This window comes from Drosophila sechellia, chromosome 2L (assembly GCF_004382195.2).
Source record: "Drosophila sechellia strain sech25 chromosome 2L, ASM438219v1, whole genome shotgun sequence".
Classification (NCBI taxonomy): Eukaryota; Metazoa; Arthropoda; class Insecta; order Diptera; family Drosophilidae; genus Drosophila; species Drosophila sechellia.
Window position 1 is genome coordinate 662,667 of NC_045949.1, and position 17,910 is coordinate 680,576.

At 42.7% G+C, this 17,910-nt stretch overlaps 2 protein-coding genes across 2 annotated transcripts; one reads left to right on the forward strand and one right to left on the reverse strand.

Annotated features, from left to right (window-relative positions):
• Window positions 1-310: 310 nt before the first annotated feature.
• LOC6617281 (collectin-10) lies at window positions 311-1,193 on the reverse strand. Its single transcript, XM_032727266.1, has one exon. It carries the CDS (start codon window positions 1,180-1,182, stop codon window positions 433-435), a length of 750 nt encoding a protein of 249 aa, XP_032583157.1. The 5' UTR covers window positions 1,183-1,193; the 3' UTR covers window positions 311-432.
• A 3,428-nt stretch (window positions 1,194-4,621) lies between these two features.
• Window positions 4,622-5,456, forward strand: LOC6617282 (accessory gland protein Acp29AB). The gene has a single exon (XM_002041573.2). It carries the CDS (start codon window positions 4,622-4,624, stop codon window positions 5,429-5,431), a length of 810 nt encoding a protein of 269 aa, XP_002041609.2. The 3' UTR covers window positions 5,432-5,456.
• The last annotated feature ends 12,454 nt before the right edge of the window (window positions 5,457-17,910 follow it).

Consider the following 17,910-nt stretch of genomic DNA (forward strand, 5'->3'; position numbering starts at 1 on the left):
ACTTTCAAAGTCCAGTTCCTAATCAAAATTTTGTACAGTGCATCGATTCTGCAGTTTCCGTTGTTGTTCTTTTGTTTTGTGGCTCAAGAGAGAGGGCTAGAGGGGGAGGAGAGAGAGTGGCGCGATTTAACTGCAACTTAAATTTTAAATGCCACTTTAATAGCATCATTTGCACGCGGCCAGCTTGTTAACCCGATCGGCAGATCTTCAGTAGACGGACTTATCACGGGTGGGGATGGGGTGCCATCTGCAGCTCGTGATCGAAAGTCAGCAAGTAGCGAAAAAGTCATTACTTTTTACGAACGAAACATTTGAATAATAAACGAGCGGCTTTATTTGCACTCATTATTAATACTTCAACGCACATTTCGACATGAAATCCATACTAAATCGTTTAGATTGTACCATCGAATTCTAAGGGCAGTCGTCTCCTTACGCAGCTTGGCAAATGAAAAAGTTTCTGTCACTGCACTGGTATGTGTAATAGTCTCCGGCGTATAAATAAGCACAGTTTGCAGCGGAACTCTTTTTGGGCTCTCCGTGTCGCCACTTAAGATACGGCACTTCTTTCCCGGAGGCCAGGGATATGTATTGGTCCTTATCGACCAGATTGCTAATGTCCAGCCAAAACCATCGGGCTTCAAGCTGCTTGCGGATGATGTACAGCTCATCCTCGTCCTGGGGCGTCGCCAGGTGACCGCCCATCCTACGGCATTTGTCAGCGGCATCGAACCAATTCTGCCTGACATGCCGCTCGATGTAGAAGTACCTCGAGCCCAACTTCTGGAATTCCGGATGGGGTTTCCCAGTTGACACGACCTTTTTGTTTTCGAGCGAGCAGTGCAGGGAATTTACTGCCTTCTGCAGGGCTGCGTCCAGATATTCCAATTTGCCATGTAGGTCGAAATCATTCAGCAAAGCCTTCGATTGGTTTGGAATCACTGATTTCATAGGCTGCAGTTTATTTTCTGTGTGCTCCACCAGACCTTCGATTTTGCCGAGCAATTCCTTATGTGGGTTTTTCACAATAGACTTCAGCAGTGGATCAAAATCGACCAGGCTGAATTCTCCACGTTGTTCAAGTCGTTCGCTCAGGGAAGCTTTGGGGCAGCTGTTTTCCTGGGCAGCCTGCGGATCTAACAGGACAATTAGATACAAGATGTAAGCTTCGTATTTGAACATATTGAGTGAAAAAGTGCTTCAAACTTACTGATTCTATCATATATTTTAAGAAGCGGGGCATTAAACCGTAACGATCGCTATTAAAGGCTTAGATAAATATATATAATACAATTAACCTAGATTTTATGGTCATATTCCATAACATACTTAAATCTTTAATGTAATAAATACATCGCTGGCGAAAAAGAATGCAGGCAAGAGCGATGCAGAGTTGCTTCTGACCAATTCACCTACAATCGATCAAAAGATCGTCGGGAAAGCGGCGGATAAACCGCTCATCTTACGGTATTGGATGGAGCATGTGGCATCGTTCTGAGAACCGACTGCCATTCCGCTCTCTCATCTTTTTTCTTTCTTAGCTCCGCTGAGCAGCTGCAGAAGCAACAAAAACATTAGAATTGCTAAAAGATACTCAAAATCACCAGCGGACAACAAGCTGAAATGTTAAAACGATCACGTTTTCCTGCAGCAGCAAGAACTTCAGTGTGGAAATCCTTGCGCTGGAGAAAAGCTAGGAAAAATCTCAGCTGCCGTTGACATTCCAGGCCTCCCCCTTCAATCCTCAGCACCACTCCCCCCGCCCCCTGTTGTTTTGTTTTTTTTTAGCAAAGGAGCCTCGCGCATGCTAATTTCCTTGGCTGGGAAGGCCCAACGGTTTTTTTTTCGACTTATAGACGGGGCCCTCGGTGGCTAACTGTAAAAGGCAACGCAAGTCAAGTGAGCGATGGAGCATGAAAGTCCGAACAGAATGTGTGTGGTTTTGATACCCTATAGAATGACAAAGGGTACCCATTTTTTTTGTATTTCATCATCTTTTTTCATAATAAACAATTCATTTTATTATTGATATGTAAGGGAAGTCCGTTTATTTGGGTGTAGGTACCATATGATTTTAAAAGCAATTAAACTATTCCTTTTAATTTTATAAACAGTGAGTATATATATACCCCTCAGCGCTCCTTATATTTCGAACCCAGGACAATTGTCATTCGAATCAAATGATTTCGCGGCGTGTTTTTTCGCTTTATTTGTTTCATTTGCTACTATTTTCGTCTCTGTTTCGCTGAATGTCCCCAGAGTTAATGGGTGTGGGTAAAAGGGGATTCGAGGGGAGATCGCAGGGTTCCGAAATGCAAATGAATGCCGATAATTCAAACGATAAGTTTGTCTTTTGTCTTGTTTGCAGCTACCGTTTGTTGTTTTTCCTTGGGTTTTTCTTTGTTTTTCGCTTTTTGTACTTCTGTTGGACTCGGTGTTGTTGTTGCAGCTACCGCCTAGAGCCAACAACCATTAAGAAACCGAAGGAAGGACAGCGGGTCGGGCGGACAGAGCCAGGACCATGATCACGATTTTCAAGTTTCGACATTTGATTGAGTTTTTTGAACTAACGAATTTTTTCTTTATTTCTTTTTTCCTTCAGTTTGCTGGTGCTGTTAGTCTTATTCAAAGGGGCTTGATCTTGTTGTGGTGTGTGTGTCGTCGTGAGTCTGTGGGCGTCTTGTAGCTCGCATCCATATCTTGGATATTGCTCCTAAAGAGCGTTAATTTGACACACAGTAACCCAGATTAGCGATCGGCGATGACGCGAAACGAATGTCTATGCCATGGGTGCTCAAAACTTATATATATAAATCATATATATAAAGTTCATTTAAATATAAATATATACCATGTTTTGGCAATCGGTTAGTGTTTTTTAAAATTCGAGCATAAATTTGAAGTTTATCAGATATGAATAAAGAAAAAAAAAACAATTGCATTGGTTTTCTCGAAAACTTATGTTTAAATCAGTATAAGAACTAGCACCCATACCCTTAGTTTTAATCTATAAAAACCAATAAATTAGGCCAGTTCCCAAATCGAGCTTCCAGCCCTGATTAGAACGGGATTTCAACTCCGCTTGGGCCAAAACGCGCAACGAAAGGAAACGGAACACAAATGTTAACTCCGCGTGTTGATAAAAATATGACAAGTTGGCTGTCATTAGTCACACAATTAACATATACAAATACCGTCGAAGGGAAGGGACTGAGTGGGGCATCCTCCGACCCGATCTTCCAGCGGTGGTCACGTAGAGGAGAGGAGACACGCTGACTTCAGCAAATTGTCAATTACTCATGCGATGAGCGAAAGGAGCATCGTCGTGGGCAGGGGTGTTCGGGGTATTCTCGGGGTATTCAGAGGATACAGGTGGGGAACCGCAGAGGAGAAGGACCGAAGTTGCCGAACCTGAATCCCAGGCAACATCTACCGCTGCCGCTGGACCGCCTGTCGTCGCCGACTGCCTTTTAAAGCATCATTAGCAGAGATAATTAGCGCCGTGCAAACGACAGCCAAGAGATTACCTCGAAAAAGCGACTCACAGGCAGAAAAAAGTATTGGTGCATTGTTATTACTATTCAAGCTCGTCGTTGTTTCTTAGTAATGATGTAGATTCAATCAAAAAATGGCTCTGACTAAATCACTTGAATATATTTAACTAAGATTGGAACACCACGTTGAAGTACTGCATAATCATTCTTTTCGTCTACTTGGAAACACCATAAACCAAATATTTTATTTTCGCTTAGCGAACATTACGTTGAATCAATCCCACTTAAAATAATTTGTTCTCTGTGCAAAACCAGAGATACAACCTAACCCCTTCGGCTCCTCAGCAACAATTTTTGGCTAATAAATTCAAAATGTTAAACCTTTTTCTTTCGGCGATTATATTTTTGCTTCGCTTTGGCAACTTCGTGAGAGATTTTCGTAGTAAACGAAGCAACAGGTTGCTAAGAAACGGGGGGTTTATTTTGGGGGTTAAGGGGGCTGGAAGCCACTGCTTCTAGTTCCATTCAATTTCAGCCTAATGCGTAAATTTAGTGAATGGTCAATGAGTGGAGACGAAAGGGGAAAACCCCGATGTTGGTGATGTGGCCGTCGCAGTGGCACTGTGTTGCTGTGGTGCAGTTGCTGCTGCAACTGAGTGACATGTTAATTAGTCGCTTACATGACAGCAGTTTGCTGCCAAGGCATTGCCAAAATGCTAATTTCCACATTGGCAACCGCTGAGACGCGGAAAAGCGCGGAAAATGGGAAAAGAGCCGGGTTCGCGGAGTTGTGCAATTTATAATTGAGCAATTTTCCAGCGACTGATTTATTTGTGGATCTCCAAATGGGATTAACACGGCTTGTGTCTCTCCAATGCAATATGAATCGCTGGGAAAACAAGATCAAATGTACTAACACGACGACTGCAAAGCAGCTGGTCTGAGGTTAATAAATCTTAAAAAATGCATAAAACTGTTAACCTACCTCACATTTTTTTTGTGCAAAATCGGTTAGTGCCTCTTACCATTTTAAGGAGTGTGACGAATGTGTCGTACGATACTCTTCATACAAATAAATCGAGATTTAGTTCCTAAGTAGCACTTATTCCCTGAAGTTATAACACTGAATGTTCCAGCACGCAAACTATATTCTGCACGTCTTCATGGCATGCGGGCTCTATGGAGTCCGTGCAAAGGATGTGTGTCCTCAAATGTCAACGGATAAGGAGGTGTGCCTTGTCGAACTAGCGCCAGTGCTAAAGTATATTTCCCAAAACCATAAGAGCCACTGGAACTCTGCTAACGAAGTCCAAGTAAATGAAACCAGGAAACAACTGGCTAAGATTGAAGGTCAGGAGAAGGAAGCAAACGACAAATTAAAAGGAATTCACGACAATGTGGATAGCGAATTTAATGCTCTAAGTGCGCAGATTAAGAATGTGAAGAATATCCAACGTCACTTAGCAAGTCTGGAGTTACAATTGCAAGAAACGAAAAAAGCCCTAAATCTATCTGTGGAAGCCAAAAAAGTGATTCCAAAAACCGAAATCCCATCCCAATTTCAGAAGATTGGCTGGAGGCATTTTTTCATCGAAAAGAAACATAAAGTGGATTGGTTTAAAGCGACAAGTTTGTGCCAAAAAATGGGTGGTCACCTGGTGACAATCCAGAACGAAGACGAACTGGATGCAATCCGTACGGAACTTAAGGACACCAATGAGGGGAATCACGACTTCTGGCTGGATATCAACGATATTGCCAAATGGGGTGAATTCGTTTCTTTAGCCACAGGAATGAATCCACCCTTCTTCAAATGGCATAAACTTAGGCCTCAGGTGCAAATTCATCAGCGCTGTGTTCACTTACGTGGAGGAGAAATGATGGATGGAAAGTGCAGCGAACAGTTTCTTTTTATTTGCCAGCTTGCAGTAAATTAAAAGATTTAACAATGTACAAAATTAATGCAGAATTCTTAAAAGCGAGTTGATCTCTTACTGTTATAAGATGTGAAGTAAATACTTCAATTTTTCTGCATAAAATACGATCGTTCCGGTGTGTTACCTGTGTGCGAGGTGTGAAAAATTAGTCGACGAGAAAAGGAAAAATTAAAAATAATTTAAGAATCAGTTCGTTATACTTACTCAACATGTTCGATTGTGCGACCTTCGTGTTTGTTTCCTTGTTCGTGTTTGTTTCCTACGGTTCTTACAACGTTTTTGCTGAAAACGATATTCTTCAGCATCCCATAATTTCGTCGTACGATCGACTAAAAGAGCTTGGTGAAATGTGTCTTGTCGACATATTACCAATCCTTGAGAACATTGCAGAGCAGCAAAAGGAGAGGAACACTGCAAATTCCCGAATTTTCGACGAAACGCAGGGAATTCTAGACAGGATAGAAGGACACCAAGAAGTCAATGATAAGCAATTGAAAGAGTTAAAGGTTAAAATGGAAGGCCATTTCATGGATCTGCATGCGATGATGGATCTAAAGGTCAAAAAATTATCTTTAGAAAAATCCTTACGGAAGGCACTGAATGCTCTCCAGTGTTCACTGGATACCAGAAATGTTTCGTCTAAGGTATCACTCCATCCAGGATTTGTGAAAGTGGGTGGGTTCGAGGTTCTTTTACATCGAGAGGCACGTTAAGCTGAATTGGTTTGAGGCAACGAGAAAATGTCGCGCGATGGGCGGTCACTTGGCCTCGCCACAAAACGAGAACGAACTGCACCTTATCAGTCAGAAACTTGGTACCGAGTCGTATTGGGTCGATTTATCCAATCTAACCGATCACGGCCAATACATTTCGTTGGTTTCCGGGAGCAAAGCACCATTTTTGAAATGGAACAAAGGCCAGCCAAACAGGGATAATGCGCAATGCGTTTGTGTAAAAGGCGGACTATATCAGACTTTTCAATGTGACGACCGAGTGTTGTTCATTTGCCAAGCCAACCAGAATCCAAAAAAGGAAGAAGAAATAAAAAACAAGAAAAGAAGAGAACAGGAAAGAAAGAAAGAAGAGGAAAGAAGAAAAGCAGAGGAAAAAAGAAAGGAAGAGGAAAGAAGAAAAGAAGAGGAAAGAGAAAGAGAAGAGGAAGAAAGAAGAGAAGAGGAAAGGAAAAAAGAAGTGGAAAGAAAAAGAGAAGAGGAAAGAAGAAAAGAGAAAAGAAGAAGAGAAGAGGAAGAGGAAAGAAGAAAGGAAGAGGAAAGAAGAAAGGAAGAAGAAAGAAGAAAAGAAGAAGAAAAAAGAAAGGAAGAGGAAAGAAGAAGAGAAGAGAAAAGAAGAAGAGAAGAGAAAAGAAGAAGAGAAGAGGAAAGAAGAACAGAAGAGGAACGAAGAGAAGACGAAAGAAGAGAAGAGGAAAGAAGAGAAGAGGAGGAAAAAAGAAAACAAGAGGAAAGAAGGAAAGAAGAGGAAAGAAGGAAGGAGGCAAAAAGAAAGGAAGAGGAAAGAAGAAGAGAAGGGGAACGAAGAGAAGAGGAAAGAAGAGAAGAGGAAAGAAGAAGAGAAGAGGAAAGAAGAAGAGAAGAGGAAAGAAGAAGAGAAGAGGAAAGGAGAAGAGATGAGGAAAGAAAAAGAGAAGAGGAAAGAAGAAGGGAACAAGAAAGAAGAAAAGAAGAGGAAAGAAGAAAGGAACAAGAAAGAAAAAGAGAAGAGGAAAGAAGAAGAGAAGAAGAAAGAAGAAAGGAAGAGGAAAAAAGAAGAGCAGAGGAAAAAAGAAGAGAAGAGGAAAAAAGAAAGGAAGAGGAAAGAAGAGAAGAAGAACGAAGAAGAGAAGAGGAAAGAAGAAGAGAAGAGGCAAAAAGAAAAGAAGAGGAAAAAAGAAAGGAAGAGGAGAGAAAAAAAGAAGAGGAGAGAAAAAGAGAAGAGGAAAAAAGAAAGGAAGAGGAAAGGAAAAAGGAAGAGGAGAGAAAAAAAGAAGAGGAGAGAAAAAAAGAAGAGGAGAGAAAAAAAGAAGAGGAGAGAAAAAAAGAAGAGGAAAAAAGAAAGGAAGAGGAAAGAAAAGAAGAGGAAAAAAAAGAAGAGGAAAGAAAAAAGAAGGAGGCAGAGGAAAAGGAAAAGAATGTGCAGGAAAAGTGTTGGGTTACTAAAAAAGGCACAAATAAGTGCAAGACATGTTCGACAGACAAGAATGGTAAGAAAAAGTGTGAAGTATGTTGGGTACGTAAAGACGGGGAGAAAAAATGTACAAAATCAAAGAAAAAGAAAAAGCCAAGTTATGACGATAATTCTTCTTATAATTACAAAAGTTATGGAACACAACTTAAATGGAGTTTGGGTTGGTATTATTTGTATTGGTGGTATGAATAAGGACATCCTTCAACCAGTTTATTATTATTAATATATAAATGGCCAAAGTAGAACATGACAATTTTTATCATTTCTTTATGGGGTTTCGAATAATTTTATAAGTATAAAATGTGCAATGCGAATTGTTTCAATTATAAATTAAAGAAAAATACGTAATTTCGTATACGTAATGAAAAACTCAATAAGTGTATTTATTGTGCATACATCTTCTCCATTATTAATTGGTATTTCCTGTGTGCGAAGCCCTCCAACTGTACCATTTCCACCCATCTGAGCTATCCAGAGCAGCTGCACCGCCCACACAGACGGAGAAACAACTGGGTAATCAAGGAACGCAGATACATCATCCACATTGCGACTATTTTCGTCGGGACTCATCTAATGTTAATGTTAATGTCTGTTGGCGGCACCGCAATTAAAAGGCACGCTCTGTTTATGCTGTTGTCTCTTGCATTGTGGCTGCGGCAGATGAAACATTCAAATCAACGACGTCTACAACGAGGCAGCCGTACAGTATTCGTTCCTGTTTTAAACCTATAGGCCTCATCTTTGAGTCTTCTGTCTGCAGTCGCCGATCTTCGGTGCTTTCAGTCCTTCTCGAGTCGCTTCTAACAATCAACAAACGCGCACGATTGCGAATAACTAGGCGAACCGGGAACCCGAAGCTCCGGAAGAAGGGGCGGAAGAATTCTGTGAAGACTGAGGACCGACGAAAAAGAGCAGAGCGACTATCTAATGTCGGGATCTGTGTAGCGTAAGTGATGTCGATGTCGCCACCTACATCTTGAATAGAGACAAGAGACAATGACAACCAGAACTATGGCGATGCACTGGGAAGAATTATATCAAAATTATTTACATTTTAAGGACAAGTACAAATATAAATACTACGAAAATATTGATTTGTATACATAGTCTGTAAGGATGTAGTAGATTTGGTTATAATGGTATACCATTTATGAAGCATTGGAACTCTGTCGCTGTTACTTTGTATGTTTTGATTTATTTTCTTTAGTAACTCTGTGGAGCCAGCTTTCTTTGTCATATGAAGTAGTTTGAGTAGCTGTCTTTACGCACACAATAGCCCGTATAACAGCGCAAAATCTTTTTGTTCTTCGGGGAATAGAAACTATTCTTTTACACAGATCGCCGGATGAAATTGAGGTATCTCCTTGAATGTGTACTCTCTTTTTTTGCTAAGCTTGGTGGAGGGCGTTGATTGGCATGGCAAAGTAAATTGCATTGAATGCTAATTTCTATGGCAAAATCAAAGCGCCATTTGTGGGTCAAAGGGGGGCCGACAATGGCGCTCCATTAATAACTGACAGGACAGGACAGGAACTCAAAACTGCGGCTCAAACAACGCTCAAAGCTCAAAAGTCACCGACAGGCAACGGCAACAGAAGACTGAAGACTGTAGAGTGTAGACTGGAGACAGTGGAGGAGTGGGCGCATTTGTTGGCTTTGTTTTGGGGCAAACCCTTTTCGCCTGGCTAGAGGCTACAACAATAAATAATAAAATGTTGACACGACAACGTCATAACCTTTGAACGTGAAAATACCTACAGAAGAGACTTAGTCGGCTGCGTGGGTTGAATACTTTATTTCGTCTCTTCTTCGCAAATGCATTCAATTAACTGCCTTTTCTAGCCAGCGCTTCGTTTGGACCTTCACACCGACCAAGTTCAGTTATGGCCAACTTTTTGACATCGCCCGATTCGCATCTTTTCCACACAGCAGCGAAATCTAATCAGTTTGAAATAAAATACTTTAGTAGTGCATAGACTTCCTAAAACGTATATTCTAATTTTGAAAATCAGACTCTGGAACTACATACCGGAGCAATCGCAAAACAATGGCTTAGATGTCGCTGCAGGTGGCAGTTTGGTGCCTTCAACTCAATTTGGCAACATGCAAGTTTGCAGTTGCCAATTGGCAATCGGGCACACTGGTCGCCAAAGCCGAGCGGCAATTTAGCAATTGAATTTAGCAAGTGAGCATGTTGCTGGCTCATTATAGCCAGTCAAATATCGCGGCTGCTGGCTTATGTTTTTAGCGTAGCCTAATCGTAAACGAAATCGAAAAGCCAACAACTAAAATGTTGCTAAGAGGACAGACCTAAATACACGGAAAGAAACCAGTATATTGAATTAAGGTCTATAAATACTGCACATTGATGATGTGAAGAAGTGCTGCTTCTATGACTCTTTGAAATGTACGAAATTGAAACCGGAATACGAACGTGCACTTTAAGAACGAAGCTGGATGCTCTATAAAAAGCGCAGCCCATATTTAGAGAACTTTTTTTTTGTGTGTATGCATCTATGTAGTATGTGGCTGGATTCCTCGGTTTTTCTCTCGGCTTTGCGGCGGCCTCACATCAAATCAAATTAAAACGGCTGCCTGTCTATTCGACTGACTTTGATTTTCATTTCGATTTGCTGACAATTTTCGGCCGTTGAGCTGGGTTTTTGTGTGTCTTAATTGGTTGGTCCGATAAGATGTGTGTTCATGTTGATGTGGCTGGCATTTGGCTGTGGTTTCACTTCTAGATGCAGATACTGGCAATTAGCTGCGAGGTGCGGGCGAAGTTTCAGCCTAATGAATAAAGCGAGTCCGAGACACGCAAAAATTGTCCGAGTGTCCGATCGCAGTTCTCGATCCCGGTTTCTCCACCATCGCACCCGTTCTATCTCTTTGCATAATTCTCTCATTAGTCAGCCGTAGCCGGGCCGTTGTTTTCGAAAGTCGAAGTTCAAGTTTTTGGGTTGCAACCAGCAGCAGCAGCAGCAGCAGCCGCCACATGCAACAGGAGGCAGCAACAGCAGCAGCACAGCTCCAACGCAACACCCTCGTCGTGAGTGGACCTCGGTCTGGCCAAATACGGGCGAAATAAATCAACGGGCCGAGCACTAAACGATTCTGCCCCAGGGCAAATATGAAACATAAGCCAAATTAAGCAGCCCGCTGCCGCTCACAAATCGATCAGAGCAAGCTTTTCATTTTGCCCCTTACAGCAGGATTTGCTTCCAGCTCAGATACCTATGCAGATTTTGCGCCAGCTATTAGAACAATTTGCCATGTGTGTGGGCATGTGGAAATGTGTCAACGCTCCAAATAAAAGACGAGAAAAAAAAGTAAAATTGAAACCAAAAGTGAGCCTGGAGCCAGATCTTTAACTGGAACTGGAACTGAAACTCGCCTGCAGGCGACTAAATATTCGCCTTTTGTTATGTAAATTGTTTGTTCCTGTTACACCCAGTAATCTGTAAGGTTTTAAAAAAATTGTTCTACATTTGTGCACGAGAGGGCTTAAGTTCAGCTATCTTCAAGTACTCAATATGTTTAGTCGCACCTATAGTTTTGAAGAAAACTCCTATTTGCATACCCGACTTGTTATTCACTGTGGCATGCAATATTTTCCATACTCCATGCGAATGCAAATTTTTGGTTGCCTCAAATATTTTGGCATTTGCGCATTAACGTGGCCTGCCCCCCGAGATACTCCTCCCAATTTCAGTGGCCCAGTCTGAGGTTGGTCGTCCAACCGGTTGCCGATCGCCTCATAATTCTGAATGCAGTTTGTCGTGGGGCCTGAGAGTTGTAGGTTATTGGTTATGCGGTTACTCGGTTGCTGTTTTGCCTAATACGTGACTATCATGTCATAATAGCGAGTTATTAGAATTTAATGCGGTCACAAAGCGATGTGAACCTAGGCTGAGAGTTAAGGTGCTAAAGAGCTCCAGTCTGTTCCATTTTAAACTGGGTCGACGGCGTACCGATTTTCCAGACATTAATGCAATTCAGAGTTTGCCGGGATGATTGCGTAAAGGTGCGAAAACATCCATTTGCGCTTTGGGGTAATCGAGATTCCCTCTAATTTGAGCGATTGTCGCTTTTAAAGTCCCATTGGCTTAACCGTCCGTTGGCCAATGGGCGTTTTTTGATCTCCTCCTGCGATTAGCTCTAACCATGGTGATCATTCGCCAGGCGATTGAGCCCACCAAGTTGAAAGATTAGCTGCAGGGGCAGATCGATCGGTTTAAAAGTATATCCAAGTTGGAATCATGCAAAGGGTATTTAGGTCTTTCAAGTTATTTAATTACTGTTAATTTAATTAGAACTTATTCTTCTTTTAGATTATTTATGGAAAATAAAACAGAGCTAGTTTTATTTTAGTGTTCGCATTTTGGAATTTATTAGAGCATTAAAGGTTCGGTTCGTCTTTTCTTGCTTATTTTCCAATCCTGGCTCCATTTTTCTCCCAGTTTTTGGAGATTTTTTATGTCTTGATTAAGTATACGCCGCGTGCATATTGATTTAGTTTTACTAGGATCGAAGTTTTCACGCCTTTCGCAGAAATTGGGCGAACTGCAGCTAGTGGCGATGCCATTATAGCCACTACTTCGGGAACACCTGCACGATTTCCCATCTGTGATACGGCTGCATTCAGCTCGAATGACTCGAGTTGAGCCTCTGACACTTACATGTTCACACTTGCCGAATTGTTTGTTCTGTCCATGGGCAGACAACGAGACTGCTGTGTTTTTTGGGAGTTTCGCAATTCTTTATTTCGTGGCTTGGTATTTTTGACAACTCCCAAGAGTTGTCTGTCCTTATAAGGGAAGGCCCCGAGATCCAAGCGAGGCTAGCGATTGGGGGCGTCTCCCCGGCTCATTTATTTAAAACGGGGTCGGCGCAGGATGAGAGGCGTTATGTTTCATGTAGGTATTGATTTCCATTTGATTTGTCGCTGCCTCCCCCTTTCCAATCGCCGCTCTCCAAGCCAAAGCCCTCCGACAATATTTCACAACATTTCACCTCATTAATCAAACAAACTGCAAGGGTCCGATTTTAACTGCAAGCTGAAACTCCGATATCCAGACTCCAAGTCCGAGTTCGAGACTTTCGGCATATTTTCGGCAAGTGTCAGCGGTTTACAGTTAGCATCGAAATCGGCATCGGGATCGGTATCGCTGACTTTTTAATTGATTAAAATGAGAAATCGTTACGATTTGTGTGCGGCGATTGCGCGGCAAGGATTTGATTTCAAGGAGCAGTTGGAGCGGGAGGATGAGCTCGCCATTGTGCGCGGATTGGTAATGACAAGTGGATGATGATCGGCAGTGAAGCTGCACAGACGAAAATTTTCGATGTTTGCAACCTGTAAATATCAAAACTATCTCATTAAATAAATATACACCTTTTTCAAGAGATTACGCATTTTCTTTGAGTGCTTTGGGCTTTCTTTGGGGACACAGGAAATGAAATTCGATACTTTTGTGCATTTGTGTTATTGTTGGTTCTGCGAACTTCAAGGCAAGAAAGACTCCCAATAATAAGCAATAAAAATTCTCTGGATTGGATGGATTTTGTTTATGTGCCGAAGATTTACGAGCAGCGGCGGCTTATCCACTTTGATGGGCCTGTTCTCAGGCCCTCCTACCCCCCAAATCAGTCGTCCTACATAGCCTAATTGTGCCTTTGATGCAACTGTTTCGCATATTTGCTTTCTATTGAAAGAGTAGAGTCCCCGTCTGTGGAGTCGACCTCTGGCCTCAAAATGCGAGCCGTCGATCGCTGACAATTTTCGTACATTTCTCGCTAAATTAACTGAATTTTTGACCCCGCAAGGGAGAGCTCCCAAAAAAAGATGCCCAGATATATGAGAGAAGTGCAGAGAGAGAGGCTCCAACGACAAAGGCGAATCGTTAAGAGTCCAAGGATCGCATAACTCGCGCCCCTCGCCTCCAAAAAGTTTCACAATCTCCCTGCGCTGCCGTTTCAACTGTGAATTTCGGAAAAAAGCCCAACCAGAATCCCCAATTCGAACCCGAGCCAAATGTTGCCCAATTCAACTGCTGCAGCTGCTCTTTGGTAGGGGAAGGAAAATATGCGCAAACTGCTTGATGTCCACTTAAAAGTGTCAACGTAAAATTCTTGCCTGCCCAGTCAAAAAAACAAGAGAGAACGCGATGGTAGAGTACCTAGGCTATCATATACCGCTTACGCAGTAAAATAAAATTAAAACATATATTTAATTCTACATATTGTTGGTTCTACTAAATTTGCAAGGAATGAAATAAAAATTAGTGATCCCTATCCAGAATATATATAGTTCTTAACGAACCTCATATACCCTTTTACACTAAAAAACACAGCCAACAAACTCAGTAAGTGTTGGCCGTACTTACGGATATGGAGGGCAAGGAGTGCTCTAAGGTACTTGTTCCTGATGCCGACTTCTGTGGCTCTTTCTAAGGAGCATATTATTACGGAAGAAAAGAATTAACGCATTTAAATAAGCCCATCCGGATTAAAACGAATATTCTTTTAATATTGATTTAATATAAGTTCGAGTAAATGAATCATGTTCAGTTTCTTCCACATAAAGTGAGATTTGTACCGCTGCAGGGAATTTTTAGTTCGTTTGCCCACAACACCATTCTTGGGGCTTTTGTTATTTGTGCTCCCGGTGGTGATTCCCCTTCTTTCTATATATATATTTGTACATGTATATATATTGTTTTTTGGCAGTTGAATTGCGCCTTTCGCCAAACCAATTCTGCTCATTTATCTTGAACTCTTCCTCGTTCATTTGGAGCCTCTGTTTCTGTTTCGGTTACCGATTCTCCACTGCATTTCTGTTTGTGGCTTCTCTCGGCCAAAAGTTGCAGCATTTGGGGAATTTGGGTTGCTCCTTCTTAAACAGATATATGTATGCCTGTGTCTGCCTGAATCCATGTGAGCTTGTGTTTTGGGGCATTTGTGTTGTGGATTCATTTTTTCTTTTCGTTTGGGCTGCTTTTCGTTTTTGGTGGGCAACAAAAATATCACACGAGTATAATTGAGTTTGACACAATAAATTGCTCATCGCGGGACAAGAAGCTGCGGCCAATCCCCTCTACTGACTGGCTGTTGTTGTTATCGCTGACCTTTAAAGCCGCCAGCGCGCTGATTTATAAATTGATTCTGCTTAAGTTTGTGGCACAGCGTGTAGCGCTCCTTGGGCTACTTGTTCGCCTCCTCCTTCGTGCCCGCATGAGCCGCAAGCAGCGGCAACAGTTGCTGCGACACACCAGCAACACCAGGCGCATTCGCTGCAACAGTTGTCCAAACTGACCAATCTGCGCTGCCTCTTCTGAGTTTGGCACATTAACACATTTGGTGGTGAGTCCGGCTCGATTGCAATGCCTAAGCGACTCTTTAATGAGTCCACTCCATGGAGATCATGCCCAAAAGTCCTGGAGATCAGCAGCTCCTGCACCGAGAGAAAAGTACAAACAATGTGTATATTTATATAATATAGTTTAAAAAAGGCCTAGCTTTTTATCTTATGGATTGGCCAAAATATCTTTCCTGTGTGATAATATCACAAAATCCTTGGAATCGCGAATTACTGCTGACACTGACGACTGCACGAATATTTCAATTAACTGACAATCGCTTGGCCGAAATTGAAGCCCACTGAGCACACCCCCTTCGTTGGACCCCCTGAGAAATCGGGAAATCGGTGGCAGCTTGAGGAACTGTCTTCGAATGTCAGCAATGCTTTAGGAGCGACAACGAACGAGGCAGACGACATCCGCTGGCGAGCGAAATGCGATAAAATGCAAATCTCTCTTGAAGCTAAAAGTACACCAGCCAGCAATTGAAATCTAAAAACAAAAAACAAAAACCGAGGATGGTTACCGAAATTCCAAGCCAAAAATCCAAAGGCAAGCGACAAAACAATGGCAGCAGAAATGGCTTCGCTTGTTGCAATGCTCCATCTGCTGCAGTTGCTGTTGGTGGCACATCAATGTCACGGCGTTCGACAGAGGTGCTGGGGGTGGCGGCGCGGTGGTTTTCCAGAGGCCGGCAGACAGGAGACGGGCTAATCTTCATCAGCCGCCGTTTGTAGTTGGCGCAAAGTGTAAGCTCACACAAATCTCCAGAGAAAGAGACACGCAGGAAAAGCGCAGCAGTTGCAAGGTTGGAGAAAGGGTGAGGAAAAGCAGGGAAGCCAGGGAACAATTCACGGACACAGACGCGGATGCGGATAAGATGGATGCAGTTTTATCTGCTCGATAGATGGACATTTGGATAGATTGTTCTTGTTTGGCTTTGACGTTCGCCAGCAGCCTGCCACCTCCCCATTCCAAAGGCCCTCGATTTCCCCGATCCGAGGTTGCATTATGAGATTCTATCATCGCTTCGTCGGTGTGTGTCCAAATTGCTTGGCTACAGTAGCAGATGCTGCTCCTTTTGTTCCCGCCAAAGACACAGAAAGAAATTTTGAAAGGCGAAATTCGTCCCAAAAAGTTAAAAATATTTAAAAGTATTAGGCATTGCTCATACCAACTGTAAACTATTTTCCGATTCATAGCTGACAATGAACGGCCAATTCAATTCCCCCTTTCTAGGTTGCATTTTTTGCTGTGTAGCCGTCAAAAGCACCTGAAAAAGAACAACTATTATTATATTTTAATGGCTACCTTTGTTGCAGCATTGGGACTGGATTGGGTTCTTCGAGTGGATGGATAGATGGATGGTCTTATAGTGGCTGGTGGTTGTTCGGTTTGGAGGATGATTCTATTGCCATTATGGCCGCGAATGCGCTTGTTCGATTATGCGGCGTTTGCTTGTCAGTCTCTAATGGATTCTGGATCCTGGATCGTGGATGAGCGAGGAAACACAATCTTTTTGACTGAGATTTGAGCGGACAGTGGCCGCTCTTTGGTGGGTTCATGTATAGTTTTTTTTCGGGGTCTTATGTCGGCGCCAAAGCAGTCTCCAAACGTATCGAATTACATTTGGCGTCTGCTTTTTTTTTGGGACCGTCGGTGCTTCATTCTTTGATGCAGTTCATCTGTGATCTCTTATTCAGCAGGGCCTTTCAGTCTCCACCCACATCAAGCGGAAACGGAAATTGCCAGCTGAGAACCCGAGAGGCGAAAAGACCCAGGATGCTCCATTCGTTCGTAAAAAGTCTGTTTATTGTGATTGTTCTCCTCGTGGAGTCCCTCCTCTTCTTGACCCTCGATCATATCCAATCAAGCCGGCAATTAGCGATGGGCCGCAATTGGCTTCCATTCCTCTCCGACCATTCTCGCATTTATTTCGTGGCAGCAATTATTTTCGCATTTGTTGGCCACTTGCGAATGCTAATGCCAATGATCCGGGACTGCAATCGGAATCCGAATGGCAATGGGATCGGAAATGGGAATGGGGTATCGGAATGGGAAAGGAGAGGGAACATAGCTGGGAACGAGCTTATTAGTGCAGCCATTGCCGTTGCCATAACTTTGTACAATAAAACTCATTCGAGCAGGGACTTCAAAGGATTCAAAAGTGTTAAACTGACATGCAAGATGAGAGGCAAAAGAAGTTGGGCAAGATGCCGAGCATGGGTTTTGCGGTGGTGTTCCAAGACGAGGATGCGTTTGGGGCGGTTGAATGCTATGGCCATAACTCTGCACTGGGAAAAATTACAATTCGGAAATTTAAAAATATTCGAACAAGTAGAACAAGAGCTTCCATCATTAATTCTCTCAAGAAGATACACTGATTGATGCACTTAATGAATTTTTAAAACTCACCATACAGTTTTTTGAAGTGTTCCTTTGGCCAGCCGCTGAGTTGAGCACCGATGACGGACCTTAAGTCCAGCGGATTGGATTGGGGATGGCGGCTTGGGCAGTACCCGGCCAGTCAGTTTAGCGTCACCCCCTTGGCTCGACGCCCCTGCCCTGCCAAAACTGACACTTGCAATGAAGACATTAGCCGCTAATGGAATTGTTATTAAGCCGCAGAAGCGCGCCTCTGGAAGAGATCTGTAAATCTGCAAGCGGCATCAAGAGCCTCTGCGGATCCGAGGAAAGGCCCAAATTGATGTTCGGATGCGATTCATACTTCGCTGCTGCAGCTTTAATTTGCTCATCAGTGCAGCCATTCGAGTTGAAATAAAATTATTATTTTATTTCATTTTGAATTTCGTATGAGGGATTAGATCTGCCTCTCCTCTTCCTCGCTACACAGTAATCACTTTATTGTGAGCTTGATGTATTGACAAATTATAAAAACATAAGACCGGCAGGGAAGAGCGAGGACTGGAACTGGGG

What these genes read in the sequence shown, in the direction of transcription:
- LOC6617281 (XM_032727266.1), bottom strand. Translation starts at nt 1,182, where the DNA reads ATGTTCAAATACGAAGCTTACATCTTGTATCTAATTGTCCTGTTAGAT.
- LOC6617282 (XM_002041573.2), top strand. Translation starts at nt 4,622, where the DNA reads ATGTTCCAGCACGCAAACTATATTCTGCACGTCTTCATGGCATGCGGG.